The sequence below is a fragment of the Channa argus genome, chromosome 7 (assembly GCF_033026475.1).
Source record: "Channa argus isolate prfri chromosome 7, Channa argus male v1.0, whole genome shotgun sequence".
Classification (NCBI taxonomy): domain Eukaryota; kingdom Metazoa; phylum Chordata; class Actinopteri; order Anabantiformes; family Channidae; genus Channa; species Channa argus.
The window spans coordinates 23521772-23535514 of record NC_090203.1 but is presented as its reverse complement, the minus strand read 5'-3'; the positions used below and the strand labels follow the sequence as shown (position 1 = coordinate 23535514).

Genomic DNA, 13743 nt, shown 5'->3' with positions numbered 1-13743 from the left:
GTTCATGTTTGTGTGCACCAGAGCCAACATTTGGTCCAGTACACGTGTTTACTCTGTACGGAACGGTCTACTAGAAACCCACCGTACTCCATTAGTGCTGCAGCAGCAGGAGTCGGGGGGGGGCAGCTCTGCCAAGGTGCCCATACCCCTCTGGGAGCTCATTAGGGCTTTTTAGAGGGAACATGAATAGAGGGACTGCAGATTAGTGCTAGCTGATGGCAAGACGAAGAGCTGGAGTGGAGGAAAGGGGACACGCAGGATGGGATAGAGACGGTTAGACAGAGAGTGCAGGGCAGTGAGGCATCGCAAAGCTGTGTGACCCCGTCTCCCATCTCCAGTGGCCAATTAGAGACCAACTGGGGTGACTCTCACGGTCACATGCACACAACACATACTAATGTAACCTCTCATCCTGTGGCCACGGCGACAGTTGGCTCTCGTTAGCCTCTCACACACTGTGTTGAACAGCTGTGCAGATGCCACACACACACACACACACACACGTGGGCTACTTTGCCTGGTGCCAGCCTCCAAGCATTGCATCTGTTTATGGCTGCACTGCAACTAACATAAGAATGAGATGTTAGCAGAGTTTATCCAGTTAAAGGGACGTTCCGCTGATTATATGTGGAATCTTCAGCACAAGGACAACTGGCTACATTTAAGATAAAATAAATTGAAAATATTAAGTACATTTAAGGTTGAACTTTGTAAAAGGTAAACAATAAAAAAAATACAAATCAGACATCTCCCTGTCACGATTTGTGTATGAGAATGGACACAAAGGTGAACACAGTAAGAGGAATGACATTAAACTTTATTCTGAGACACAGGGGACAGAACAAGCTGACAAAAACTCACTCCTGAAGGAGGACGGAAACAGGCATGTCAACAGATGATAAGGGAACCAAGTAAGGATCTAGAAACTGGCACTAAGAGCCTTAATAAGGGTGAAGCTGACAGGCTATAGAAAATAAGCATGAAGATAGGACAGTAGGACAACGTATTGGAACATAAATAAATAAATGTTAATCAGGGTCGGGGAAATTAAGAATCCAAACATGATTAAGGGAAACGGTGTCAGTTCCAGTATGAGATCTAATCATAATTAATTGAAGACCTCAGAACATCAGAGAGGTAAAATTAAAAAAAATAAAATAATAATGCTAATAATCAGGAGGAGGAGAACAACAAAGGCTGACGTGGCCTTTGGGGATAAATCAAAATGCAGACATGAACACAAATAAGAGGGAAAACTAAAACAAGGCGGGACTAGAGTTACTAAGGGGGTTAAACTGGAACCTGGACTGGGTTAACTAACGGTCAAAAGTACGGGGACGGAAAGTAAAGACAAAGGACAAATGCGAAAAACCAGTTAGTAGTAACCTAGAAGGCAGGGTGTTCCATCAGGAAGAAACGGGGAGGGAACAGGTGTAAGCAATTAGGACTGGTGATGAGTGTTGAAGGTGGTGGAATGAACTGAGAACAGGAAGTGGGGAAAAGGGCTTAAAAAATAAAAGTCCGGAACAGGAAGTGAAGCAGAAGAGCCTGATCATGACACTCCCCAGTCATTTATTACTTATTTTTAGTTGGAGTTAAAAGCTGTGGTTAAAATTTAAGAACTTTCCTTTACTCCTTTACTTCATTCCACCTTTATTCCATTACCTTTATTATTATTGGCCATGTTCCTCAGTGCGAAAACCCTACTAAAACATTTCTGCTTGTAATGCTTGGAGATGCATTTAAGTATATGAATGACCAAATAATAAAACCGAACACAAATCTTCAATCTTACATTAAAGTGGGGACAAAATGAATTCAGAGCCATTTTTTTGGGTTTGTATTTATGCATTTTAGTTCTCTATTTATAACTGGTGTTTCCTTTGTAGTCACACCACACATCCTAGGTGCATTTCACTAAAATACAAATATACGCTTACTAAGACAGAAGTCAATATCCTAATTGTTATCTCAAAATTATTAACAGTAGCTTTGGTCAGTGTTCAGCTTGCCAACAGATTACACACAGGGTAATAAACAGCAGATGGCAGTGTTGGAACAGTCTGGAAACCTCCCTATTATGAGCTGGCTGATTTCTGCTCACTTTCTGAAGCACGCACTGACTGTATCACTTTTCTACTTATGATTCATCACATTTCAACACTACTTTAACACGCATAAAAGTTTCCATATTATTATTTTTTTTTTCATTTCATCCAATACATCACTAAAGTTTGGATTTTAGACACGACAGTGTGGCTTGACCTCAGAGTGAAGGCGCCACTTATTTTTCACATTTTTGTGGTTGTGAAAAGGTTCCACAGATACTTCTTCACTTCCAGTTATATCTCGCTTTAGCTCTCTCCCCCCACTCTGCTCTTACTTGGTGATATGTGAGGTCAGGCTTGCACGCTGCATTCTGATCTAGACCGGTTTTATATGTGAAGTGATTTATTTTTCATCACTATTTGCTGAAGCAGGGAATTGAGTTCATTTAAGTTTAATGGTTTTGTTTTCCAGCTGAACAGAAGACAAAGAAGCATCCAGCCAGGCAATACAAATAAAAGCTAATATACCCTTTAATAGCAAATCTGTATGAATAAAAGTGGGTGGAAACAACTACCTAGAGAGACCTTCGTACAAGAATAAACATACAAATCGTAGACAAATACAACTCAAATATACGATTTGCATACAGAGTCAGTTTCTCATTAAAGAAAGCAGCTGCAAGTGTCATTTTAAACTGCTTTAATGTTTTAGGGGTTTTAATTTAGCTTTTGATGCTAATTTAATTGCTCAAACCATTGTTTTGAGCTAAGTGGGAAAATGCTATACAACTGAAGTGAGGGTCCAAAGACGGAGGGAGTTGTTTGACAAATTGTAAAGTCCACTCAGGCAATTATGTTATTTGGGAATGGAGCTATAATAATGAAATTTGATTTGGATGTTTGTTTGTTTGTCTGTTTTAGGCGAGTTTGTGTCTTTTTTTTTGTAATTTTGTGCCTGTTTTTGTTAGTTTTGTGTTGTTTATCATTTTCCATCTTGTTGTGGTTCTTGTGCATCTATTTTTGGTCCTTTGTGTCTTTTAACTCAGCTCTTTCAAACATGAAATGGAGTAATCCAGTAATGGATTCTCGGGCCAATGGACCCCTTGATCGCCACTAGTACTGATCAGTAATCCATACACGGTAAAATGGATATAATATAAAATAAGTATTTTAGTTCAAAATCTAACCAGTTTGAACATGGACAGTAGGAAAGATACTAATCGGCCATATAAGTACCAAACATTTTGTTTAGGATTTAAACAAGCGCTTTTAATATATATTTTCTGAAATATATTCTTTAACAACTAAATTATGTATTAATGTTTCATATTCATATGTAGGCTAAAAGAATAAAACAATGAAATCAAGCTTATTTTAGAGCTTTATCAAGCTTTATAATTTCAGTTTAACCTCCACACCCTCCCTCCATTTATGTGTGGTTACTCTGACTGACAGCTTTCACCTCTGTCCGCCAAAGCGCTGTGGTCAGTTAAGGTCAGCCCCGGCACTCAACTGGGTGACCAACCTTCAGCTGGCAGGCTAAAGGCTGATGCTGACAGACAGTTGGGTGGTTGGCTACTAGGATTAGGCTGGCAGTGTTGGAACTGGACTAGCTCGCTAGATGACTGGCTAGCTTGTGTGGTATTTGGCTGCCTGGCAGCTCAGCCTGACTCTGTCCACATGACACTTTTGGCTGCGATTAGGTGAATGCTGGGCCTCACACACTCATAGCATAATAAGCATAGCTGTGGAAATGTGGAGTCTCAAAACTCCTCTCAAAAATATGATGGAGCCTGGCTCAACACCAAACCTTTATATCCAAGACAGTAAAAACATTTGTGAATTTATAACAGCCACTTGTCAGTATGGCAAACTAATATATAATGCAGTTAGTTATCTTTATTTTATTTTGTATTTTACTTTCTGCAGTACATTTTCAAATGCCTGTATGTACCTCAGTAGACACAGCCAGTAATATAGTGCCTATAAAAAGTATTCACCCGCCTTGGAAGTTTCCTCCCTTTTTTTTACCACATTAAATTGGGTCTGTTAAATTTTTTTTTTGTGCCGGTCTCAAAGCTCGGTAGAAATCGAGGAGGGTTGTGTCAGGAAGGGCATCCGGCGCAAAAACTGTGCCAAATCAACATGCGGACAAAATGATGTGCTGTGGCCGAAAGAACAATGAAATAAAAAACAAGTTTATTGTTACAAATAAAAACACTTAAAGATTATATCAAATTAAAGGTTTTGTTTCAGAAAGCTCTGATTTAAACAGTATTTTTTTTTTGACTGTTGTGATCCTTTTAAAACTTGTGTTGATGAAATGTACATTACATTGAATTTGTTAAGACCATGGTTAAGGATTGACTACATTCTCAGTTCGACAGTATGGTCTTTGATTTGTCTGCACAGGAAACAGTCTCAACAGTAAATTGAATCAGGAGCAGATTAGAAAACAAGAAGTCTTCCCCTAGAATATGGTTTATTCAAATATATCAAAAAAATATTAAATGTACATATTACTCTGAGAATAAATACTGTGACACCATTTGACATTTGTTCATTTGCAGGTAATAAATGTACCAGTTAATTGACTGATCTCTGTAATGTACTTTGGCAATATGTGCTGCTGTATTTAGCACTTCTTTTTAAATGTGTTTTAGAGCAGTACAGAAGTTGTGTACTTGAAACCATGAGATGATTGTACAAGAACTAATTGGCAGGTCTTAGTTCACAGATTGAACTATTTGTTGCTTTCTCATTACAGATCGCTTTACAGTGTACAGCGCTAAGAAGCTCAGACAAGCATGGAATAAGTAAGTCAACTCCCCATGTAATAGTTTTGCATCTGTGTGTGTCTGTCTGTGCATATGTGAGTACAGCTATGCTATGTTATGCTCATTCATGTCTTAAAAGCTGAATTCCCATAGCCAGTGAATACAAACCTTTAACAGCTCTCACAGTTTGCCTCTCATTTCCATCTTCCCTGAAACAAACCCACCGACTTTGCTCTGGGATATAAGATGCATATGGCAGGAAAAGGGCATGGTGGCTGTATTAGGGCTTCTCTCCATCTGTGCCACTTTTTGCCCTAGGCAAACATCTGGAAGGGAGCCACTGAAGGCAGAAAGGGGTTTGTCTCTTTTCCCAAGGGAAATCTAGAGCAGTGTCATGCAAGTGACTCAGCTGTCTAATCAGGCAGAATCAGAAAGTGTAGCTACTACAGGAAAGGCCCAACTTCACAAGCTAAAGCAATAATCATACAGCACAGGTCATCCAGTCATATAATTCCATTTGCTTGTGTTATTTAATGGTCAATTATCGGTTAGTTATGGTTCAGTAAAACCGAACACCAAAGTATTGGTCCCATGCGTATGGTGATGTCACTTAAAAGTGATGAGGTCCTGCTTAGGCAGGATGTCGGGAGAGAAAACATAACACTTGGAAGCAAGAGGACAGTTTGTTTCCTACTAGAGACAGTTGGTCGTATATAGTAATTATTATGTTAGGTTAACTTTAAAGCTAATATAATACACATCTAGTACACAGCTAGTACAAATGTTGTTGTTTTTTTCTCAATCATAAGTAATAAAAAAGGTCAAGGAGTGTAAACAAATGATTTTAAAATAATACAATCAGTGCAGAAGTTTGCATCCCCCTTGATATTTGTAATTACTGTAATAAAAAACTATTAAATTTTTCTTACTTTCTGATTATGTAAAATTTCTGACGAAGTAACATTTGTACAAGCTGAATTGGCATTAAATAATATGTTGATGAATAACAGTTTTTAGGAAGTAAAATATTTCTGTTAGAAATTTAGTGGTATCAAACATTTCAACAATGTGGTCAAATTTCAGTGTTAGATATTCATAATGTTCAAATTGTGGTGGCATTTTTGTGCTTCCATATCATATCTGGTCAGAAGTTTTAGAACATCCCAATTGTTCGACTTTTTTATTGAGATTCAATCAGTTCTAGTCCAATGAATAGCTTGAAATGGTACAAAGGTAAGTGCCGAAAAGCCACAGGTTAAAAAAAGGTAAGGTTACCCAAAATGGAAAATAATTAGCATTTAAAACTTATACAAAAAGGCCTTTTTCAGGGAATGAGAAATGGGTTAACTTAAAGCTGTGCTGCAGAGGTTGATTAAGCGTTGAACGTCGGTGCAACCAATTCCTACAGGTGTCCCAACATTTCTTGATTACATACAACCCCCTCTGTCTGCATAAAAGTAGTGTTGGAACACACTGTGGGACCATAACCTCGTCAGCTAAAACTAATCGTCAGAAAAAGACAATTAGCAATGGAGGAGAGAAGGACCACGATAACGCCTAAAAATGCAGATCTTTCCTACAGAGAAATTGCGAACAAAGTCAAGGAGTCATTAAGTACAGTTTCCTTCACCATCAAAAGACACTCAGGAACTAGGAGACACTCGGACAGAAAGAGGTCTGGCAGACCCGAAGCCAGAACAGAATCAGAGGACCAGTTTGAGTCAACAGCTTGCGTGACAAGCAGCTCACAGGACACAGATCTTTGGTTCACCATTCAGGATTTTTGTCATACATAGAGGAGGAAGCCGGATGGCGTAGCGCTGTTTTGCTGGATCCAGTCGGTGACTTGTAGAGTGAGAAGCACCCTGACATCTAGACACACATCAAACTGCATAATTATACATAAACAACCGTAAAAATCGAAGTATTATCGAAGACTTTTGATCAGCAGTGTATGTCCCAGCGTCTCAACAATTACCACTATTAGTATCAGTCGTAAACTGTTCTCATAATTAATGGCCGGTTATAAAAATCTAAAAGGTCATAAACTATGATTTTTCTTTAATCACCATCCTACAACGTGTGCTGTGTTTCTTTGCTAGACTACCTGGCCACACGTTGCCTGATGATAATTTGATTAAACTCATTAATGTAGAATTACACAACTTGAAGGCCTGTATTCTGGTAGTTGTCCACTAGCTGGACAAGTGAATGTCTAGTTGAATTTGGAGGTTATTTAGAGGTTTTTTAATCATTGAATTTCTAGCAATTTCCTCTCTCGGTCTCCTTCCAGTTTTCTGATTTCACTGCAGTGTAGGGGAAAATAAAAATGTGGACAAAGAAAGTGAATTGGAATGTTAATGACCATGACTTCCTCTCTGCTGCCTTTTATTGCAAGCCAGGGAATAGTGGACATAATATGAACATGTCTCTGCCATGAAAGTCGGCCCGTGCCCCCTTGCTCTCTCATTTCTGCTCTCACTCAGGCATTTTTCTGAGCACTGTTTCTCTTCCTGACTGATGTCTTGTGCTTGACCTTTATACACTGAAAAGTGAAATTGTGAAAACAGATCAAGCTCATCTCTTACCTCAATAAAAGTAGTCCTGATAAAATCCTAGTTAAGCTCAGGTGACTGAATGTATCGTTAACACATAAAATTGTTTTGAAAGATGTTAGTTTATTTGCATTTATTGTACTTCCCAGTATTCGTTTCACCAAAGTAAAAATTCCCCCCAAATGATCCCTGTGTTTCTTCTATAAAAAAATTACATGATGGAACTATTCTGTGGAGGAGTTGAAAGCTCTTTCTGAATCAAAGGAAAACAATGAAAACCACGATGAAAAAAGGTTTGTGCTACAGACACTTCTATCACCATTTGTGTTTAAGGCACATTATCTTTTTTTGATGAATATCGATCTTTGTAAACTCTATTAAACCCCATATTAAGGCACTATATGATGCACTGCCACTGCCTAACAATAAAAAAAAATAAAAATCCCTAAGTGGGGCCCCTTCTAGCTTATAACCTGCTAAAGAGTTTATGGTAGAATCGCCACTGATTTTACTATAATGAAACCCAAAATACTTTTTTTCCCCCATTTTTACTGCTTATAAGAATAAGTATAGTACATTTAATGACAATCAGGTGGTTTATGAATATATTAACATATAGTATCTTATCAATTAAGTATCAAGAAAGACAAACTAAATACTTTCTCACATATTATTATTCTCTACTTTTTTGTTTTACTTTGGTGTAAAATCAATGAGTTTACGATGGTTGACTAATCTACTCATTTACTAGATTTACTAGACTAACGAGTCTACACACGTTATTAGTTTGGAAGATGTCCAGACACAATTACAGTGTGACCTGGGACTACTTCTCTTACTGGAGCTCCCAATTCAATGTGTGTTTTTCTCATTAAATATTCTTTACCTCAGCCATTGATACACTTGGAAACACTGAATATTGACTGTTGCCAAAATGTTTAGAAACTATTGGCTCCCTCTAAGCCATATCAGTCAACCACAGAACTAGACAGCCAAGACAAATGCATGCTAGGGCCTGTTTGCCACTACACACTACCCAGTTGCAATCACAGCACCCTCATCATCACATGAGCCAGACATAGTGAAAGCTCCTTAGAGGATGTGTCCAGATAAAAACAGCTCTCACTTCCTGCGTTGCCTAAACAAAGATGCTGGTCATTCTCTGCTGTGTCAAAAACAGTAGAGAATGATTGTTTCCTGCGCTTCACTTCTCCCAGGTGCTTTCTGAGCGCTCACCACGCACCACTGAAGGAGGAATGCTTCTCTGCTGTTAATATGTCATCACCTGCAGTTGTTTGATGGTTTCAGGAGATACTATTGATCTTGCGGATGTGTGCTTATTCGCTGCGGCTACTTGACAGCAATAGCATGAAGGAATTGCTCATACTGTGATTGTAAATCAACAGCTTTCAAAGGCCAACAACTTAATATACGTATACTTTATGTATAGTTGGAAAATCTATTTTATTCCAACAGTAACTCACTGAAAATGGTTTTCAAAAAGGTCACAGGCCTTTCCTTCAAATTTGGTTTGTTATATCCGGATGATGTCCTGACATGTGAGGACTTCATTAAGACTTGCTGCTTCATAGCCACAGTTTTACACATACTTCCCAAGATGCAAAAACTGATATTCGTGTATAACATTTGTGTGCCTCTCTAAAGATGGTGATTCTGTTTTTTTCATAGAGTAAAACATTGGAGTAACTAGATTCTATAATAATGGTCCTTGATTTGGAAACATGTCGGTTTTGCTCTCATCTTGTGCGATCGTTTAACTAAAAAGTGTTGTTTACACAAATACGACAACTTAGCTGCTTAACCAGTTGTTCACATTTGACCTACTGTTTGTTCTCATAAAGACAGATTTAAAAAAAACCTGGAAAGAAATTAAACTCCAGTCAGCTTTTAGTTCTTCAGCTGGTTGGCTGTGGAAATGACGTGTAGAAGCAGAGATGATACAAGTTGGAACAATCATTCATGCATGTTGAGACTATGCATTGTTTGGCTTCATTACATATAACGTTGTGGGCAGTATGTAACCACACCAATTTTAATAAAAAACCATTAGAGGTATTGAGCTTAAATTTTCCCTGTTGAAGTCAAACATAAATAAATAATGTTAAATAGTTTTTGGCCCAAGACATTTTACTGAGCTGAGAGAGAAAAGACAAGCACACATATCTAGATCTTCTAATTATGGTTTAGTAGGTTCCCTTTTGCCCCTCAATGGTCTGACAGAGATCAAATTTAGGTGGGCATCAAAACAGAGGACTTTCAATGGGACAGACTCTGTTTCTCCCTTCAACTGGCCAAAACACAACCAAGTGTTTTATCAACTGGTTGAACTATGTGGATTTTTTTCCTACGACGTTTGTAACTTTGTTTAATATTGTGCCCATGACAGCAATGGTCGGGTACATGGGCGTGATAATAACCTAATGAACCTATAAGTACGTAGTACAAGTACCTTGAAGTTTAATTATGGGCAAATAAGAACTTATTAGCTAATAATAAGAACTTACTAATAATATTACCTGATAATTATTACCTACTAATAAGAACTTATTAGCTCATTGAAATGTCCTGAGTTGTTGATTTAAGCAGAAATAAATGACATCTAAATTAGAAATGACTATGTAATAATAATTACCAAGTATTGTAAGGACCCATAAAACTGCATTTTTTTCCTTTACAATTTATGTTTGTTTGTTTGTGTGCATGTGTGTGAGAGAGAGAAAAAGAGACAGAGGAGACCAGAAATAGCAGACAGTGGTAGGATTTTTGCTTACACTACAGAAAGTACACCTCTTTTTTGCTATATTTTTACAGCAAAATGTATAAAAAAAAACGTGAGCAAGTCCTTGCAGGGAGATATGGCGGCTAGCCAGTGTTTTCCATCAACAACGTGTGTTCCTTTCAATGGTGACTTTAAAATTTGATAATAAGAATTGTCAGGTTTTCCTTATGATTTCTAAGCCCCTGATAAGTGTCAGGCACAGTTAGACTATGTGCAGGTCAACTGTAAATTCTCTTCTTGTGGTTTCACCACTGATTTGAAATAGTCCCACACAGATCTACCAAGTTTTCTCTCTGACATTCTGAACTCACTTTTTTTATTATATAGCCTGAGGTAAAATCCTGGAGTGCTGTCGCCATCTAGCTTCTAGCAGAACTTGTAAGTGAGAGCTACGCAGAACAGGCTGCAGCAAGCAGTCTTGAATGGAACAATATACAGATCGATTATGATTTTTTTGTTTTTTATTCTTCATTTTACCGAACCGGACTCACCACTATTCAGACTTTTATGTTTACTTCTCTGTTATACTGGAAGTGTGACAGTTTTCCTACAGTATCTTAAATTGTAGATGTTTTGGGTATTGAAGCTCTCACAAATTATCACTAACATTTGGTAATGGTAATGATTTATGCGAGGCAGATTTGAAAATAATATATAGGTGCACAAAAGTCCTATGTATCACTTTCAGCACTAACCTGGCACACAAATCACTAATCCATTTTCCACGAGTATACAGTTTCACACAGCAGCTTCTCTTTAAACTTTGCTGCACTGCATGAGAAAGAGGTGAGTAGAGGCCCTGGTGGACTTAATTAACTTTATCTGAGTGGTGTCGATGAGTCGAATAGAGAACTTTCGGGCCTCTGTCTGTCTGCTGAAAAGTTGAGTTGAGTCCCCATTGAGAGCAATGGGAGTGGCTGTCAGAGTGCTTGACAGGGGATCTAACCATGAGAAGCCTAAAGAATATGAGATGCACTCTTGGGTACTGCAAGCAGTGGGGCAGCAAGCTATGCTGAATCATGTTTATTTAATGCACTTGATACCTAATTACTGGCTGAATTTGTTGCTCTTGCTTTATTTTCAATCTTTCTCCCCCATTGGCACTTATATGCAGGGCTGGTTCAGGAGTTCAGTGACTCCCAGTATGATCACACTTACCATATACAACACTGGCAGACAACACCAGTTTGGCCCTGTCTAGGCTCCTGCTTCACTCTTTGTTTCTCACTGTGACCTAGTCGTCAGAAGTAAAATAAGCTCAGAGAGAAAGGTGTAAGTCTGTGTGTGTATATGCTTTTTTGCATATGTGTCTCTTCTTGAGTCAGCAGACCTTGAGCATAATTAAAAGGCTTGTTTTTTTTTGTTGTTGTTGTTGTCAGCAGTTCTTTGAATCAGAGAAAATGTGTGTTGCTCTCACAGAGGAATAACTGATTGAGAGAATGGGTGTCTCTGTTTTATTTGGATGGAAAAAGAAGTGGTTGTTTCGTTGGGTCTTTTTTCCGTACTGGTTTCCCTTGTTAATGTGGTCACTGTATGTGATTGTGTGTGTTTTTGTCAGGTTGGGCTACGTGGACCATGCTGAGGAGTTGGCCTCCAGGTTCCTCATGTGCTTCCCAAAGAACCGGCTGTCAGCCCAGGCAGCGCTGAACCACGAATACTTCAGCAACCTTCCTCCACGGCTCTGGGAGCTTCAGGACAGTATGTTACCAATACGACACTTACCCCAGCATAAACTTATACAGTAACAATAGTATTTTATGGCTCTCAAGCATAGGTGGACAGTATGGACCTTCCATCAAATGCCAAACAGACCATTGGACCTCAAATGTAAACATCCGTCCTACCTTATTTTTTTTACCTTTATTTTTACCTTTCTTGCTCCAAACACTACTGTATCTTCATAATGTTTGAATAGTCCACCTTTTGTTGATCGGTAGAACATTTTTAAACACATATTGAATATACTGAAAGATATTCCTAGGCTGCTCAGAGTCAAGGTGGTCCAGGGTGGTTTTCATATACCACTTTGCATTAGTTTAATTTCGGCCAGACGTTGTGCAGACTTAGCTTAAAAAAGAGGGGGTATCACTAGGTTAATGACCTCCCCCTCATTCAGCCTTTAATGAATTAAGCCAGAATTATACTTCTCCGTCGATCGATGCACGTAAACGTTGACCAGACCTACGATCGGATACTTAAACAGCTGCATTTATAGAGCTTTTATCCGAAGTGCTTTCCAATGTTGCTTCTCATTCACCCATTCACTCACGCCGATGGCAGTGACTTCCAGGAGGTTCCCCCTAACCCCTTACCCACTGAGCCACAGTCGCCGTTAGCACGTGTTTCTTTTATACTTGCCCGTTACATGTACGTGTCCACGAGAGGGCGGTATCGCAAATGACAAACCCAATTTGCTGAAAATTAAGAAACAATCATTAAATGGGTGAATCATAAAATGGGTGCGTAAACAATTGAGGATGTGATAGAGAGATGTGTACTGCAGACAGTAATGGACAGTGATCTGTTGTATTCTACTGTATTTGTGAGACCTAACAATATGTTGGCAAGTTAAAAGCAGCTGTGGTATGGATCCAGCAGTCTGGATATAATTATTTGTGCAACCAGAGACTGGACTTTATTTCTACTTTGCTGTAAGTTAGCGGAGACGATCTAGATTGTGATTAGGCAGAATTGGTGAAATGGTTATCGAAAAAAAAGTATTTTACTTTGATATATGAATGTAGCATTAGCATTTTATGATGCCAATTATGCATAGTGAATGCATATTGTAGTGATATAGACAGTTTATCACACAGCTTATCATGGCAAACCTGCATTTAAAGGACGATTACAAGACTCTGTCCTCAGACTATATCATAAAAGAATCCTGGTGGAGTTCACTATGGTAAACTCTATGGTCTTTTTATGCTTTTATCATATTTAGTTCAGTAACAGGATTAAAAAGTACTGGTGTTGGTTTACTTTTTGGCTAGAACTGCTGTGTTTTTGTTGGCACTAGTCATTACTTGGGCCGGGGACACACTACAGGATAATCAGGCTGATAAATAAAACCCAATTTGTCTCTTCCAAAAAATTCTTTCACAAATTGTTAAGTTAAAAAGTTACCGTATTTGTTTGGGCATAAAAACGTGAGATTATTCCACTCTCTTGATATTTGGTCTATCTCCTGAACATCCAGTCGTTCCCAACCAGTCGCCCCCAGTTTACACAGTTGTCAGGTGTGTGCTACTTCCAGACTGCCAGAGACTAGAAATCTGTGTTAGCTGGTAGAGACTCTGTGAATCTTATAATGGGTGTAGCTCAGTCTTTGACAGTTACTACAGACGGGGAATATGAAGTGGATGTTGTCCTGTAAACTGTTGAGTTCCCTGGCTGAGAGTTCCCTGGCCTTTTCAAGTGGTGAATTGAAAGCTGTGTTTTGACTTTCTATCATGATTCTGAATAGTGTTGTTGCTTAAAAATATGCCAAGCTCATCTTGGGATAGCTCTAATATTAATTTCATGTACGTATATAACAATTTAACAAGGTCTTCCAGAGAGAG

General features: G+C 38.6%; 1 protein-coding gene across 3 annotated transcripts in view; it reads left to right on the top strand.

Annotated features, from left to right (window-relative positions):
- cdk14 (cyclin dependent kinase 14) overlaps window positions 1-13743 on the top strand; it is a 178621-nt gene that overhangs the window by 117594 nt on the left and 47284 nt on the right. For all 3 annotated transcript variants that reach the window (XM_067510135.1, XM_067510137.1, XM_067510138.1), the window contains 2 exons: window positions 4816-4864; window positions 11739-11878. In XM_067510135.1, the coding sequence (XP_067366236.1) occupies window positions 4816-4864; window positions 11739-11878 (189 nt within the window). The remainder of the gene's footprint in view (window positions 1-4815; window positions 4865-11738; window positions 11879-13743) is intronic.